The sequence below is a fragment of the Apium graveolens genome, chromosome 4 (assembly GCF_009905375.1).
Source record: "Apium graveolens cultivar Ventura chromosome 4, ASM990537v1, whole genome shotgun sequence".
NCBI classification, from domain to species: Eukaryota; Viridiplantae; Streptophyta; class Magnoliopsida; order Apiales; family Apiaceae; genus Apium; species Apium graveolens.
In genome coordinates this window covers 140,607,321-140,625,355 of record NC_133650.1, presented here as the reverse complement: position 1 = coordinate 140,625,355, position 18,035 = coordinate 140,607,321, and the positions used below count along the sequence as shown (strand labels likewise).

Genomic DNA, 18,035 nt, shown 5'->3' with positions numbered 1-18,035 from the left:
TTAAGCCATGCCATCTAGGGTTTGATGGAATGCTCGACACTTAATAGCGTAGTTCAGGGGTTGTATCAATAGGGCATTGGAAAATATTCTCACATGATTCACCGGGTTAGCAGTACCATCATACGCCTTGATGGTGGACATCTTGAACTCTTTTGTGATATTGGCATTCATAATATTTTCTGTAAAGGGGGTTTAGGATCATCAGGATCTCCTACGGGCATTAAATCAGGTGGCAACACTCTACATTGGTGTAGGACCATCCAGGAATATGATGGGCAGGGGGAGGGGGGAATCCATTGATCTTCCCCTCGTAATGTGCCTTGGCGGCTGATGTATCCCCATGTCATGCTTCAGCCTTTAGATCTCGGCTTCATGAGCACTAATATTATCTTAGATACCTTGAGAAATCGTCCCTTGGGGCCTTTGAGGCTAATGGTGATTTTTTAGTTCAGGCTACTTGCTATCACACCGCCTCCTAGGTGCAAAAGTCTTCGACTTATAAGGTAATTAACACTCTTGTAAGGTAACATATTCCAGATCCTTCATTATAAGAGATATTGTCCATATTGGATGTCATGTCTCTAACTTTAATCGTATTAGGCCTCGTTCACGAGCGAGTCTTGTATGTTGTGGGCCTAGACCACTTTTATCTGTGAGAGACCTCGAACTATATGGTTTGTATTGGGTTTTGAAAAAGAAATTTAAATATAACTAATGCGATAATTATTATGTCTCCAATGTTTATTTTCAACCCATATATATATATATCAATAATTTTATTTTTTTTATTATAAAAAACAAACTCAATTACCTGTCAATTTGTTTGTGGAAATGAGAATGTAGCTTGACATAAGTAGGCCAAACATATATAATGATCACATACGCCTGATGGGTACAAATTTTAATTTAAAATATTAGAAATTGTCAAAATCTATTTTCGTGAATTGATAATAATTTATTTTAATACTACAAATACTATCACACTTTTAATAAATTATTTGGGAAATAACTATCATTAAATTAATAGCAGTGCTAATTTAAAAATAGTATTTTAGAACACAATTTTTGGGGAAAAACTTAAAATAACGAACGTGATATTATTCCATGTTTAAAAATTATAGTTTAAATATTTCGATTAGTCGATCCGGTCAATCACTGTAAGATGTTTCTAATAATTACCATTAAATTCTATCTTTTTGAACAGAAAAAAAATAATTGAGAAAGAAATTAAAAGAAGTGTTAATCGCGGTAATACTATCGATAAATCATTCATTTAATTAGAAACACTTGCAGAAAATGTAAATGATTATTATTTCCAAACAAGGAAGTATACCATAAAAAAATACAACTATCAAATAAATTTTATTTTTACTACAATTATATGAAAATAAATAATTACTAATTCATTTTTCTTTCACAACAATATTTATATTATAGTTAAACAAACCTTTTTTGACAATATCATGGCCTTCAAATTACCACCGGTCATTTTGATGTTATTATAATTTTTTATTACCAATTAAAACTAGTATTTTAAAAATTTTCGATTTAATCGATTAATTCCTGATTAATCCTTTGCAAGGTGGAATCCGATTAATCTTTCTAAGTTCTTCTTTATCGGGGTATATGATAATCTATTATCTTTATAATACTGCAACATCAAGTTTTTGGGGAAATATTTTATTCGAAATTACTGTTTTGCCCATGTAATTTAATAAATTTTAAAAATAGTTGTTGTTGATAGGAATCGAACCTATGCCAACTACATCAAATTTTTGGGGAAACATTTTATTCGAAATTACTGTTTTGGCCATGTATTTTAATAAATTTCAAAAATAGTTGTTGTTGATAGAAATCAAACATATGCCAATTATTTGCAAACTAAACACATCAACCACTTGAGCTAGTGAGCTAGAGACACTTTTGGTTAAATTTTTATAACATTAAGTATTGACTTAAAACTTATTTATTTACACGAGTTGTCTTGCCTTACATTAATTTTATATTTATTTTAATATTTATATAAAATCTATTATCTTTCTAATATGCAATTGGGGAAACATTTTATTTAAAATCACTGTTTTGCCCATATATTTTAATAAATATAAAAAATAGTTGTTACCGATAGGATTCGAGCCTATGCCAATTATTTGCAAATTAAACACATCAACCACTTGAGCTAGAGACACTTTTTGTTAAACTTTTATAACATTAAGTATCGAGTTAGAACTTACTTATTTACACGAGGTGTCTTACCTTATATTAAATTTTATATTTATTTTAATATTTATATAAAACATAATGATCTGAGACTTGATTGAATAACTCATTTCAATATGCTAACTTTACACTTATAATAAACATATGACTTCAACCAATTGAGCAAGCTTATTTGGTTAAATTTTGATAAAATCAAGCATTGAGTTACATACTTCTTTCTTTATTTTGGGTGACTAAACCTATATAATTTAATATTTATATAGAATAAAATTATTCTAAGACTTGGTTAATTAGCTGATTACAATATAATAACTTTACACTAATGTGCAACAACGGGATTATAATTTTTTTTTAATTTATACATTCAATGAATAACTTCTTGTTGATAATATATTATCATATTAACTTGTTGATAATATCTTACCAAAGGGTATAATCAATCTGTGTCGAGTCGAAAACTGTCATGCTCGTACTCGATTAAAAATGTTCGGGTTCGAGTACGAACTCGAGTTCAACCAAACTTTAAATTTTAAACTCGAAATTCAGGTAGTAAAAAGTTCGATAGGGTCAAATTTTGTAGGGGAAATATATAATTTGAAATTAATATTTTGCGCCCTTATTTGAATAAATATGAAAAAATATTATTGGCTTGTAAAATTGAACCTGTGACACCTATATCCAAACATTTGACTTCAATCGATTGAGCTAGAGGCTCATTTCATTATATTTTAATAACATCAAGTACCGAGTTATATATTTGTTTCATCATATTGGATGGCTAAACCTATATAATCTAATATTGATATATAATAAGATTATTCTAAGACTTGAGTAATTAGCTCACTACAATATACTAACTTTATACTCATGTACAACCACGTGATTTTAATTATTTTTTATTTATAAAAAAATTACAAATATTAAATAAATAACTTGTTGATATTATGTTACCATATTAACTTATTGATAATATATTACCATTTAATAATAGTTTATTAGATATTGAGACTTGGGTAATTAACTCTGTTCGAAATACCAACTTTACAACAACTAAGGGTATAATTAAGCCGAGCCGAGTCGAAAACTTCCAGACTTGAACTCGATTAAAAATGTCCGGACTCGAATACGAGCTCGGTTTCACCCGAATCTTAAATTAAGCATGAAACTCGGGTCGTAATAGTCCGGTAGCCTCAAGTTCGTCTAAAAAACTTGAATTAATTTCACCAAATATTGACAAAAACTCGAAATATGATAGGTTGTGCTCGAATTCGATTCTAATAAATATATAATATATTAATAAAATATTAAATATTCAGATAAAAATATATTTCTATTAAAAAATAATATCGGCTCGATAAGACTCGTGAACCTTATGAGCCGAGCAATTTGAAATTCGAGTTTGACCATGCAAAAAAATTACTATTTTGCCCCCATATTTTGATAAACATGACACCTAAACATTATAATATTTTTGGTATCTCCAGTTGAAAAAATCATTAAGACTTGATAGAAAACCATTATTTTTAATGGTAAGAGTGCGCTCTAAATTTTACATTCGGGACACAATATAAATTTAAGAATGTCCGTCATTACAGTAGTCCTCCTAACATGAATCACACAATATTGTATGAAATAACACACAAATATCGTAAAAGTACGCAAAAAATAGCAATTTTATTATAAATAAAGTTAGCCCGTGCCTTGCACGGGTAATAAAGGTAGTTTTATTAAAACTAAAAAAAGATATTTTCTAAAATATGAATAATTATAGAATTTATGATATAATAAATATATATCTGTTAATAAATAACCAATATAATCATGATAATATATTAAACAGTATTAAAATATTAAAATACATTCAATTTTCACTCCGATTAATCCTTTCGCTTAATTTTAAATGGGCAACTAAACCTATTATGTCGGGTTCCCCACTTTTACTGAAAAATGACAAAATAACCCATTTTTTTAAGAAAAATAACAAAAATAGCTGCTCTAAAAAAATGGCCAATTTTAGCCGATTGAATATTCTACTGTCATTTATTCTACTGTCATTTGGGTATCCCAATTTATATAAGATACTCTACTGATAGTTGAGACCAAATCTAACAATATCCTATTAATTGCCTTATAAATATAATAAAATATAATGTCTTAGTGATTTAGGACAATGCTTTTGTAAATCAATTCCAACAACTTGTCTCATACTTATGCCTTATTATTAAAATAATAATATATTTGAATTATAATTAGAGAGAAAATAAATAATGAGAGGAGAGAGAAGTGTAAAAAAGGAGAGAAATATTTTTTTTTATTAAAATAAATGATATAGGGCATGCACAATAGTGTGCCTCAAAAATAACAAAAATAAGGCATCTTAGTGTTTTAAGGCACTAGGATGTTGTTGGATCACTTATTTGATCAACATATCTCAAATTTTAATTAAGGACAACATTATAGGGCACTCTTGGACTTGCTCTCATATATGGATACTATCTCATATAAAGTGAATACTCAATTGGGTATAGCATCGGCTAAAGTTGGCGAACTTTTTAGAAATTGATCATTTTTATTAATTTTAAATAAATATAGTCCAAATTTGTTTTTCATCCATTTTTAAAATAGTGATTAAAACAAAGTTTTGGTTCTTAACAAAAAAATAATTGAAAGAAAAAAAAGTGTATTTGATTATTATGACCAGAAAAGAAATTATTATGAGCCTAGGAGGAGATGACGAGAAGAGCTTAGCTTATCTTCATGGATAGATAGATAAATGATGAGTTGTAAGTCCATATTAGTCGTCGCCGGAATAGTAAATCCGGCGAGCTCTAACAATATAATTGCAGCTGCAGCACCTCAGAGCAATACTAGTAACAACTTTTTTTCTAGAAGCGCATTCGGGACCTCTTATAAACATTCTTTCACTTTAAAGAAAAAGAACAATTACTCTGGGAAATGTGCATGCTCTTTAGTGCTTCCTCTTCTTCCTTTTCCGTTAGAGCAGGTCCATTCTTAATTAATTTGAAATTTTTCTATATTTTATGTCGATATTAAAGTATGCGTACATCTTGTCATCCCTAGACTCGTAGAGCTAGTTAATAAGTGCCAATGTGTAAAATGATGCTTATGGATCAGCCTGCTTTGATGTTGTTTATGTATATTATATGTGTAACTATGTTCCCCTAACAGGCTTGTTTTTGCACTTTAGGTACTTGTTCCGACAGAGAGTAAGACACTTCATCTGTATGAAGCAAGATATCTACAACTCCTTGAAGAGGTATATGTGTAACAAATAAGATACACACTACTTAACATCATCACTGTTTTTATGTGTAATAATTTTGTGTATTAAATTGTTTAGTATCTTATCCTCCATATTGTTAAATCTATGTTCATCAAGTTTATTTATCAATATTCTTAACTTTTACCCTTTAATTCAATGTTGGGCAGCTTTTCATTCTCGTATCCAAATTACTGCTGCTCTAACTTCAAATAACCTCTGCTGGAATGGAAGAAAATAAAAGAATACAGTAGAGCTTTAGGTTCTTAAATGCCAACAAATATATCTTACTTTTTCATTTATTTGGTTTTAATAGGTTTTGGCTCCATTTGTTCGTTTCTATTCCTGAGATATGTCATATCATTTTCTTCTTCTCATCATGAATTATCTGAAATGTATCCCATCATTCTTTTGGTTTCAGTCCGTTTCAAATAAGAAGAATTTTTTTGTGCACTTTGTGTTGGATCCTATTGTTGTGGCTTATGCAACATCAGGACCATCTTTCGCTGCTCGATATGGTTGCTTGGCTTTAATAGAGAAAGTAAGCATCTCCACTTTTGTGAAATTAAAATTCATACATATGAGTGACATTAAATGGTGATACAGTATGTTCTTATTGTTTTTTAAATGTAGGTGGAGCGACTAGAGATTGGGGCCCTAGTTTCTATAAGGGGGGTAGGCCGTGTCACAATTGCAAAGTTTGAGCAGGTGAGGAATCTGCATAATATAGATTACATTGCAACAGAACTCAAGTATTGGCTGCAGTACTATAGCTATTTATAACTGAAACTATCTCTTGTACACTTCTTGTAATTAATTTTTCTACTATTATAGTTTACAACATGCACGATCAAAGATGTCTTCAGATTCTTACCCCTCAAATTATTTTTAGTCCGAGCCCTACTTGAAAGGAATGGTCCTACCACTTCAGGATAATGTACCAGAGGATCTTAGCAATATAGACTCTAAGGTTTTGGAATTGAAGAAAACACTTTACAGTTTAAATAGCTTGGAAATAAAGTTAAAGGTGATCTCTCTCTCTCTCTCTCTCTCTCTCTCTCTCTCTCTCCCCCCCCTCCCCCCCCTCTCTCTCCCCCCCCTCTCCCTCTCTCCCTCTCCCTCTCTCTCTGTCTCCCTCCCTCTCTCTCTCTCTCTCCCCCTCTCTCCTTCCCTCCCCCTCCCTCTCTCTGTCTCCCTCCCTCCCTCTCCCTCACTCGCTCTCTCTGTCCCCCTCACTCCCTCCCCACCCTCTCTCTCTCACGTATTGGTATACAGTTACCAAGTTTCTTGTTCAGCATCAAAACTGATTAAGAAGTTCTTTTTATTTTACAATATTTTGCTTATGCATACCTTTTCTACCATTTACCGTCTTCGAAAATGCTGACTTCATTTATCTTCATTCTAATACAAGGATGCGCCAATAGTGAGTTTATATCTATGTTTTTTCACAGGCAAAATTCATGTTTACATATTCATTGTTTGCTACTCAAAGCTACTAGTAACCTCAGCTAACTGCCTTTGAAGAATGTTAAAAAATTTAGTCTCCTTGTCTGAGTAAAGATTGCAGATTTCGGACAAGATAGTGAATGTTGAATTTGCATATTATTTCCACTGTGTCATTTCTTCTTTAAAATGATAGTAAATAGAAAAAACTGGAAAACTCACACTTAAAATTGCATCTTGGGAATGATTGTATTGATTGTAAAACTTGACTGTTGCTTAGATTGTGCTCTGCATGTAAGTAGTAACAATTTAGTACACATACTCATAGAGTGGGGATAAATTACCTCTTATTTCAATTTTCTTTTCTTACATAGTGTCGGAGCTAGATCCAGTTATTAACTTTTTGAAATTAATTTAAGATGTACATATGCGCACATCTATCAGTTCAGCTGCTTCTTTGTGATACAGCGCATTAATGTCTCCATTTAAGTTATTTACAATTCTTGTCTTCACAACATCCTTTATCTCTTGAACTTTAATAATTTGATTGATGACCTGATCCAAGCTTTCTATAGTCTACTGGAATACTTTTATGAACAATCTATGTAATATCACTTTTCATAAACAATAAATAAACAAAATTTTATATCTGGAATCAATTAGTCATGGTAGATGTCCGGCTTTGCTAAGCAGGTTTTGTTTTTGGGTCACTCCCAAAAGGCCTCGTACTAACAGAGTTATCGGGCTGCTTATATTGTAACAATTTGCCCCCACATCGGGCTCGACACCTGTCGAATTTGCTAGCTGATTGTGTGATCTTGTGATCTGGCTCCCCTTGACCCGTACTGGAATCCTTAATCCGAATCTCATATGATATTGTTCGCTCTAGGCCGAGCCCACACGGATTTGTTTTTGGGTCACTCCCAAAAGGCCTCATGACTGCTTATATTATAACAATCTGCCGCTTCCACAAACGATGTGGGACATCTAACAGTAGAAGCTTTAGTAGGAGCTTTGGGTAAAAGTTTCCAACCCGTAGTACTTTCCACTAAATTGTGTTACCATTTAATGCAACCTCAGTAATATTTTGTTTGAGATTTCTCATCATTATTTTGTGATTTTCATTAGCAACTTAGAAGTTGCATGAGTTATGGACTCATGAGGCTCGTTTATCATGATAGGCCAGCAAAGAGGCGGCTCTGCAGACTCAAACTGCCAACTCATTATCATGGTCTGAGAAGCAATGTTCAGTAGATTGTGAGGAATATTTTTTTCCGTCTATTGCCGAGCGTTTATCCTTTGCAGCACTTCAACCTATCTCAGGTTCTTCCTTCTCCCCCTGTTAGTTTATGTCCATTTCTCTATCAAAGATACTTGCAGAAAATATGTTAATGATTGCTAAAGTAATCGTTAAAGTAATTAAAAAATATTTTTTTTCTGTGATGAACTTTGATCAATATGTGCTGCAGCTTGTCAATCTTTGCACCATTACTTTTCTCTTGTTTCTTTATATTTGTTAGTCCTCTTCGAATTGTTCCTCTTATCTGAGTTAAAATGATTGGTCTTGGTTAGTAAATTTTAGGTTTACCACTTTACAGTTAACATGAACTCTGGGACTTAAATATTGGTCTCGAATATTTACCTGTGTGAATTCTTTTTGTTATTACTGCACTTTCATATCATTATTCACTGCCCAGTTATTGCCGCAATCCCCGATCCCTGATAGGGTCAACAACTCAACATACTGAAGCGCTGGGGGAAACTTATCTGCAAGGCAGTTGATGAGACTTTGACTTGTAATACTCAGCGGTCCCCTGGTCTTTTTACTATGTACACATTGAGATACTTTAAGAAGATAGTCGTGAACTTATTTTTTCTACAATTAGAACTTTAATTCAGGGTCCTTACCATATTAAAGTGTAAGGGTGTTAATACAAATTTAAGGGCCTTCTTGCTAATCCTTCCGAAGGAAGACGATCAATCTGAAAGCCTTTTCGCACCCATTCTAAAACTGGTAGGATTCTCTAAATGTGGCTTAAATGGAAATGAACTTGAGAAAGCTAAAAAGGTTTTGCTATAGACTGGGCAAAAAGAATAAAGAAAAGAAGATAATTGCTTTATTCCCAAGCATTGGATGTTAACATCTTTCTAAGAGAGTAAAATAGGTTGCTGAAATTGGAAAGGCAAAATAGTATTGTTATTTGATAGAATATACAGCAACAATCGATCGACAATTCAACACAGAGTAATATAAACTCGGTATACTATATAACACTTCTTCTATTGAACTGAATAATGAGAACTATACAATCGGCTTACTGTATATACAAGAACTCCATTACAGATGCTTACGAGAGAGAGAGAGAGAGAGAGAGAGAGAGAGAGAGAGAGTCTCTCTCTATTATGAAATCTCTAACTAATTCTATCATTATGTTGCTCTGTATATAAGAAATGCAATGTGACTTCTGTCTAACTAACTTTCCCGCTTAGTCGATTGACCGATTTAAAACATGTGAGATTACTATTCTGCCATTGCATTTTGTACAGCATTTGACTGTCTTGTTGTTGATTTATCTTGAGGCTCATGACTAGTCTCATGTAGTTTAATACTCCCCCCTCCCCACAAGCTAGTGACGGGATTGAACATCCCGAGCTTGGATTTGAGTGAACTAAACTGAGAAGGCAAGATTTTGGTAAGGATATCAGCAGGCAGATAAGGTGTTTGACGAGTTGTCTCTGTAAAACTCAGAGTGAATCGATTGAAGGTGCTCATAATCTTTCTTTACAACTTAATAGTTAATCAGATATGTGAACTGTTGATTTGCTACTGAGATGTTCTTGACAAAGAACAGACATATACGTTTTGATTACTTTAGGAGTATTGAGTTTTCTGATTAATTGAGAATCTCTGATTAGTACTGTTTGAGATAAAATGGAATTAACACAGGATCCAAGTAGTGTTTACTATCTACATCCTTCTGATCATACTAGGATGAAACTTGATTCGATGCCTTTTACGGGTGGTAATTTTGCGAATTGGAAGCTGTTAACAATATAAAGCTACACAAGACTGAGAAGAAAGAGAAGTCTTGTTTCACAATACAACACCAAGTAGTACACAGGGGTGATCGCAACAGTGGTCATGTATGTAGCCTAGTGTCCAGGTGTCAAGTCTAAACAGCAAGATACAACTGTCATACAAGTTAGTTAGAATCAGTAGTATATAATAGAAGAATGTAAAGCAGATCAATGTAACAAACACAACTTATCATCTATATCTTTCTTTTCTCTAAATATACAGTTTTATATTTCTGCAACAATCCGTTTGACATGGTATCAGAGCCATTGTGCTCGTTCTCAGATCTTCACGATCTGTCATTCTTCCGCACTCATTAACAGTTTACAAATCCTTGTTTAAACAATCTGATTGAAGCTGTACAGCTTTCAATTTTGTTAACCGTGAATTCTAGGGTTTGTTATATCATTTCTGTGAGATTCATCTTGTCCGTACAATAATGGCATCAACACCTGGAATTGATGTCAATCATCCCTACTATCTATCGTCATTTGATAATCCTGGAATGAGTCTAACTACGATCATTCTCAATGAACAAAATTACTCGCAATGGAGTAGATCAATGGAAATTGCTTTATCCTCGAAGATGAAACTCGGATTTGTTGATGGATCCAATGTTAAACCAGCAGCATCTTCAGCTCTTGCAGGACACTGGAATCGCTGCAATCATATGGTAATATCGTGGCTTCTTAACTCTGTTTCTGCCGATATTCGTAACAGTATTGTTTACATGGATTCTGCTCATCTAATCTGGAAAGAGTTAGCAATTAGATATGCACAGAGCAATCTTCCTAAGTTGTTTAATCTGAGAAAAGAAATTGCTCAGTTATCTCAAGGATCCATGAGTGTCGTCACTGCCTACTATACAAAGTATAAAACTCTGATTGATGAATTGGATAGTTTAACTGCTAGACCTAAGTGTGATTGTAACAAGTGTTCATGTGAGATTAATAACAAACTTAGTGTCTATGACTTGAACATTCAATTGATGCAATTTCTTATGGGATTGAGTGATGGATTTGCTTCAATTCGAGGCCAGATTTTAGTAATGAGTCCTATACCTACACTAAGCCAGTGTTATGCTATGCTTTTGCAAGAGGAGAATCAACGAGATATACATACTTTGACTGGTTTTAATACTGCAAATGTTGCTCTCAATATTCGAAGTAGTTCTCAAGGGCGTTTCTCAACTAGGCCTTCAACTGGTAATCAAAATACTGGTAATTCTGTGAAGAAACCAAGTGCAGATTCTTCAATTATTTGTGAGTATTGTCAGATGTCTGGTCATTCAAAGGATAAGTGCTTTTGTGTTGTTGGCTATCCCTCATGGCATCGACTTTATGGTAAACCAAAACCAAAGCCAAGGTTTGGCAATACTCAACGAGCAAGTGCAGCTCAAGTTGGTTCTAGTGATATATCTGTGATTTCTGATAGTTCGAGTGCTCATTCAAGTGCATCTTCTCATGGTCTTTCAGATAGTCAATTTAAGAATCTGGTTCAACTGCTACAGACCAGCTTGAAAACCGAGGCAACTACATCCACTTGGCCATCTGCTAACACTGTTCATCTAGTTACTGCAAATGTCTATTCTGTTAAGAGTCAATGGATTATTGACTCGGGAGCAACTGATCATATCACTGCTAACTTAAAAAATCTGACTAATCCTGTTCAATGTTCAGCAGTACTCCATTTACCTAATAATACTACCATTGGTGTTACTCATATTGGTGATGTCAAATTTCAATCTGGTCTTATTCTGCATCATGTTCTATGTGTTCCGAGCTTTAGTCACAATCTTCTTTCTATTTCCAAACTTCTTAAAGATTCTAATCTTACTGCTACTTTCTCTACTTCCTCCTGTTATATACAGGCCCCTACTTGGAAGAGGGAGTTAGAGATTGGTAAAAGCAAAGATGGTCTTTACTTGCTCAACTCTACATACCTGGATTTCTCTGCGTCTACTAGTCCTATTAATCTACCCAGTACTAATGTTTTTGATTCGAGTTGTAATCACATTACTACTGCTTCTTGTGATATCTGGCATGCCAGATTAGGGCATGTCCCTGCATCTATTTTACAACAATTATCTGTAAAATGTACTTCTGATTTTAAAGATTGTGATTCCTGTCATTTTGCAAAGCAGTCTATTTTACCTTTTCCTCGTAGTACTGCGTGTTCCACTGAACAGTTTCAATTAGTTCATGCTGATATATGGGGTCCGTATGCTAAACTTACCCATGATAATTGCAATCAGTTTTTGACTCTCTTAGAAGATAAATCTAGAACAACCTGGGTATTTTTATTGTCTAGTAAATCTCAGGTTCCTTCTATTATAAAAGATTTTCTTGTCTACGTGCAAAATCAGTTTGCCACTACAGTTAAAGTGCTTCGTACAGACAATGGATCTGAATTTTTAAATAAAGAACTGTCTCATACGTTGACATCTTTGGGGATCATTCACCAGACCAGTTGTGTATATACCCCGTAACAAAATGGTAGGGTAGAACGGAGACATCGTCATTTGTTAAACATAGCTCGAGCCTTACGCTTTCATGCTCATTTACCAATTCATTTTTGGGGTGATAGTTTACTAACAGCTACTTATATTTTAAACCGTCTTCCTACTGCTGTGTTGAATGGTAAATCTCCGTATCAGATATTGTTTAATGAATCTCCGGATTATAGTATAATTCGGGTTTTTGGCTCTCTCTGTTATGCTTCAGTAGCTCCCCGACCTGCAGATAAATTTGCATCACGGGCTATTAAAGGTATTATGTTAGGATATCCTTATGGTCAAAAAGGTTATCGTGTCTTAAACTTGGAAACTAAGAAAGTTTTTATCTCACGAAATGTTCAATTTGTTGAACATATTTTTCCTTTTCGAGATATTCCTTCTGTTGAACCTCAGGTTTTATTTCACTCTCCTTCCATTATTCCGGATGACCCTTTGGGCACTGATCTTCCTTCATCTTCTCTTCCGAATGTTTCACCTACTCCATCATATACTGATGACACACCTGTGGATATTCACCCTGATTCTTCCTCATCACATTCTTCTCATGACACTTCATCTCATCATATTCCTACTAGACCTATTCGTAATAAAACCGTTCCTTCCAAATATATGGACTATACTGGTTTACCTCAGCATTTTGTATCAAAAGCAAATAATGCTTTTGTTGTACCAGATGGCTTACACTATGATTCTTTCAGCCCACAATACACTCATTTTTTGGCTAATGTTACCAAGATTCCCGAGCCTTACTCTTACAAACAGGCTGTTCACTATCCTGAGTGGTGTACAACAATGGCTACAGAATTAGCTGCACTAGAGGCCAATGATACGTGGGATGTCGTTCCCCTTCCTGCCAATCAAAAACTTGTTGGTTGCAAGTGGATTTTTAAAGTGAAGTATCTTCCGAATGGTCAGGTCGAACGTTATAAAGCTCGTTTGGTGGCTAAGGGATTTACACAAACAGAGGGTATTGATTACTTTGAGACATTCGCTCCGGTAGCTAAAATGTCTTCTTTTCGAACTCTGTTATCTGTTGCTGCAGCTAAGAATTGGACAATTGATCAGTTGGATGTGACAAATGCGTTTTTGCACGGAGATTTAGAGGAAGATGTTTACATGGTTTTACCCTCTGGTTATCAACCTTCTTCTGACATTCAAGCTCAATATCCTGGACAGGTTCTTGTTTGTAAACTTAAGAAATCACTTTATGGGCTTAAACAGGCACCTCGTCAATGGTTTCTCAAGTTGTATACTGCTTTATTGCAGTTTGGTTTTGTTCAATCTGTTAGTGATCATACTTTATTCACATTCAAAAATGGATTGTCCATTGTTACCTTATTGGTATATGTTGATGATATGGTTCTTGCTGGCAATGACTTGTCTCTTCTAGCTACTGTAAAAACATTTCTCAACACTCATTTTAAAGTCAAAGATCTTGGTACCCTCAAATATTTTTTAGGGATGGAATTAGCACGGTCCTCTATTGGTATATATTTGAATCAACGCAAGTATACCTTGGATTTGCTTAAAGATGTTGGTCTGATGGGTTCATCTATTTCTGTGGTTCCCATGGAACAGAACCATCTCACGCCCTGATATCTCATATGCAGTGCATGTTTTGGCACAATTTATGGCTGCTCCTAAGGCTTGTCACCTTCATGCGGTTTTTAGATTACTCCGATATATTAAAGGTACATGTGACCAAGGTCTCTTGTTGTCTGCTAGATCCAATCTTCAACTCACAGCATATTGTGATGCTGACTGGGGTAGTTGCAAAGTTACTTGTCGTTCTGTCACAGGTTTCTGTATAACTCTTGGCGATTCCTTGATTTCCTGGAAAAGTAAGAAACAACCCACTATTTCTCGTTCTTCTTCAGAGTCAGAATATCGCTCCATGGCTGATACCACATGTGAGCTAGTTTGGTTACGTGCTTTATTATCTAATTTGGGTGTACCTCAGTTGTCTCCTACTGTCCTATATTGTGATAATATTTCTGCCCTTTATATTACTGCTAATCCTGTGTATCATGAGCGTACCAAGCATATAGAAATCGACTGTCATCTTGTTCGTGAGAAGCTGCAAAAAGGTGTGATTACTACAGCTTATTTACCTACTAATGAGCAACTTGCAGATCTCTTTACTAAGGCTCTTGGCGCGGCTCATCTGCACTATTTATTAGGCAAGTTAGGAGTTTTGAATCTCTTCTCCACTCCTCACTTGAGGGGGGCTGTTAACAATGTAAAGCTACACAAGACTGAGAAGAAAGAGAAGTCTTGTTTCACAATACAACACCAAGTAGTACACAGGGGTGATAGCAACAATGGTCATGTATGTAGCCCAGTGTCCAGGTGTCAAGTCTAAACAGCAAGATACAACTGTCATACAAGTTAGTTAGAATCAGTAGTATATAATAGAAGAATGTAAAGCAGATCAATGTAACAAACACAACTTATCATCTATATGTTTCTTTTCTCTAAATATACAGTTTTATATTTCTGCAACAATCTGTTTGACAGAAGCGACCTATGGTTATAGGATTAACAGCTAATGTCATTTGTTGATGGCACTTTAGCAAAACCAGAAATTACTGCAGATGATTATAAGTCTTGGTGTAGATATAATTCGATGATCATTGGCTGGATTGTGAGTGCTTTAGATCCACAGATAGCAGCAAGTGTGTTGTATGCTGATAGTGCTAGGGATGTTTGGGTCGATTTGGAAGATAGGTTTGGACAGGTTAATTCTGCACAAATTTATGCATTGCAGCAAGAAATTCATCAAATATATCAGGATGAATTTCCAATAGCAGATTATCATACAAAACTAAAGAATTTTTGTGATGACTTGGATAATTTGAAACCAATTCTTACTTGTGAATGTTATGTGATAGAACATACAACAACAATCGATGGATAATTCTGTTAGGAGTTGTCCCACATCGTTTGTGGGAGGACAGTTTGCTAGAATATTAGCAGCCAGACAACTCCAATTAGTATGAGGCCTTTTGGGAGTCCCAAAAACAAACTCGTGAGGGCTCGGCCCAGAGCGGACAATATCATACTAATGTGGAGTTAGGCCTGCTCAGCAAGCCCAACAAGTGGTATCAGAGCTATGGTTGTAACGATCCAGAACAATCTCAGTTGGGCTTCCAGAATGGGCCTAGGAAGAGGCAGATGGGCTACCCAGAATGGGCTGAAGGAAAAAGCAGGTGGATCTTCCAGTATGGGCGTAGGGGGAGCCAGAAAGCCAGAAGAATTCCAGTATGGGTCAAGGGGGAGTCATATCACACTATCAGGAGGCAGATTCGACAGGTGTCAGGCCTGATGTGTGAAGGGGGAGATTGTTTTTGGGAGTTACCCAAAAACAAACCCGTGAGGGCTCGGTCTAGAGCGGACAATATTATACTAATGTGGAGTTAGGCCTGCTCAGCAAACCCAACAAATTCAACTCAGAGTAATATAAGCTCGGTATACTATATAACACTTCTTCTCTATTGAACTGAATAATGAGAACTATACAATCGGCTTACTGTATATACAAGAACTCCATTAATGAGAGATGAAAATATTATGAAATCTCTAACTAACTAATTCTTATATAATGTTGCTCTGTATACAAGAAATGCAATGTGACTTCTGTCTAACTAACTTTCCCGCTTAGTCAGTTGACTGACTTAAAACATGTGAGATTACTATTTTGCCCTTTGTACAACATTTGACTCTCTTGTGGATCTATCTTGAGGCACATAACTAGTCTCGTGTAGTTTAGTAAGTATGTTGTAGTTAATGAAATGTTTAGTTTAATGTACTGCTGTTCTTGCATAGATTTACGGTGGAATGTATACTTAAATGTAATAGTTTAAATCCCGTGCGATACACGGGTTTCGTTAATATTTAAATAAATTTTAAATTTTATTTATCCATATTATATATTAATTTTAATATATTTATATAAATATATGATAATTATAGATTTACAATAAAAATGATAAAAGAATTAGGAAGGAGATATATCGTAGTTTAGTACGATAGGTTTTGGTCGTTGTTTAGAGGGATAAGGAGACTAAGTAATATAGCGATTTAGTAGTTTAGCATGTGTATAACACTATTTATTTTATTTTTATTAATTAAAATTGGGAAATAACCGTTAAACCAAAATATACCCAATTCCGATTACTATATTATAGTACTAGCTTACAGCCCGCGTGTCGCATGTTTCCCGTTAATATTTATGAATCTTTATTTATATTTTATATAGTTGTATTAAAATCCTAACGTAATAACTAATTATTAACATTAATATTCAATACTTATAATTTGATTATGAATAATTTTTAGTTATGATCAAATAATATAGTATATGATTGCTTAAATTTGAACCATTTACCTTATTCATAAATAATATATAATTAAATTTTTGTTGTTGTCGGAATTCGATCCTGAATTTATTTTTTTTAAATAATCTAAATGTTTGTTGTTGTCAGGATTTAAATCTAAAAGCTTATTTGTAACTGCATAAATAATAATATAAATGTTTGTTCGCAGTGGGATTTGAACTTGATTGTACATTACTTTAGTATTTGGATCTATCTAACAATTCTGATTATTTGATTAAAAAGGTCTGACGGTCATGATCGAAAGGGATAACTAGACAATAGTGGTTAACCAAACTATAAATTATATTCATGTTCAACTATTATAGTATAGTATAGATAGATAAAAGTACGGGCATTTTTATTTCTAAATAAGTTTAGTTATGCTAATGAAGGAACATCCGAGTCAGAACTGCTAGACCTACAGAGAGAAAAGTTAAAAGCAATGGATGTCAAAGACACGGTGGAAAGGCTGGAAATGTCTTTGAAGCTTGCAAATAACAACATATCCATCCTTGCAGCAAAGCTTGCTATTCAGTCCCTGGATCTGCAGTGAAACAACCAAAGTAAGAATTACTTATCTAATTGAAGCTTGGCCGGGGGGACTATTAAAGGACATGGAGCGAAGAAGATAGCTTCTATCTGCTATATGTTATTGCAGGCTGTAGGTTTCAATTATGTACAAATTGTTCCTTTTTTTTGCTAAATCACAAATTTGCTACTTTAAGCATACATGAACGGAGAAGGAACAACTTAAACAGTGACACATGTACATAAGTTGCTTTAGACTTGTTGATTATATTGACAGAAAGGTGGTTTTCTTTTATGGTTTGTTTTGAGTTGAATAAACATTTCCAGAAACTTATTCAGGTAGCCAAATCTTCCTGGATGGTACCCCTGTAATCCTATTTAAAAACATAATTCAATTATTATTCTTCCGTTCGGAATACGAGGCATCAACATTTCTCTTTACTATGTTGAACATGAAGACTAAGGCTATGTTTGGTTGAAGGATTAGGAGAGTAGGGGTTAGGTTAGGTCGGACTGGGTTAGGTTAGGTTAGGTTGAGTTGGGTTAGGTTGAACCCCTATCTTATTTGGATTTAAGGGTTGGGAAAGCAGGGGTTCA

General features: G+C 34.2%; 1 protein-coding gene across 5 annotated transcripts; it reads left to right on the top strand.

Annotated features, from left to right (window-relative positions):
- Window positions 1–4,912: 4,912 nt before the first annotated feature.
- Window positions 4,913–17,733, top strand: LOC141720320 (uncharacterized). 5 transcript variants are annotated; one of them, XM_074522664.1, is made up of 7 exons: window positions 4,913–5,224; window positions 5,429–5,497; window positions 5,922–6,041; window positions 6,134–6,208; window positions 6,393–6,527; window positions 8,125–8,266; window positions 11,890–12,076. In XM_074522664.1, the coding sequence occupies exons 1-7, from the start codon at window positions 4,994–4,996 to the stop codon at window positions 11,922–11,924; spliced, it is 807 nt and encodes a 268-aa protein (XP_074378765.1). In that variant the 5' UTR covers window positions 4,913–4,993; the 3' UTR covers window positions 11,925–12,076. The 5 variants fall into 5 exon arrangements, with proteins under 5 accessions (XP_074378765.1, XP_074378767.1, XP_074378764.1 ...); XM_074522666.1 differs by lacking the exon at window positions 11,890–12,076 and adding an exon at window positions 8,641–10,255; XM_074522663.1 differs by lacking the exon at window positions 11,890–12,076 and adding an exon at window positions 17,303–17,733 and having other exon boundaries at window positions 4,916–5,224; window positions 6,432–6,527.
- The last annotated feature ends 302 nt before the right edge of the window (window positions 17,734–18,035 follow it).

What these genes read in the sequence shown, in the direction of transcription:
- LOC141720320 (XM_074522662.1), top strand. Translation starts at nt 4,994, where the DNA reads ATGATGAGTTGTAAGTCCATATTAGTCGTCGCCGGAATAGTAAATCCG. An exon ending in TTCCTTTTCCGTTAGAGCAG is followed by an intron (nt 5,225 to 5,428) that starts GTCCATTCTTAA and finishes TTTGCACTTTAG; the next exon opens with GTACTTGTTCCGACAGAGAG. An exon ending in AGCACTTCAACCTATCTCAG is followed by an intron (nt 8,267 to 17,302) that starts GTTCTTCCTTCT and finishes ATGCTAATGAAG; the next exon opens with GAACATCCGAGTCAGAACTG.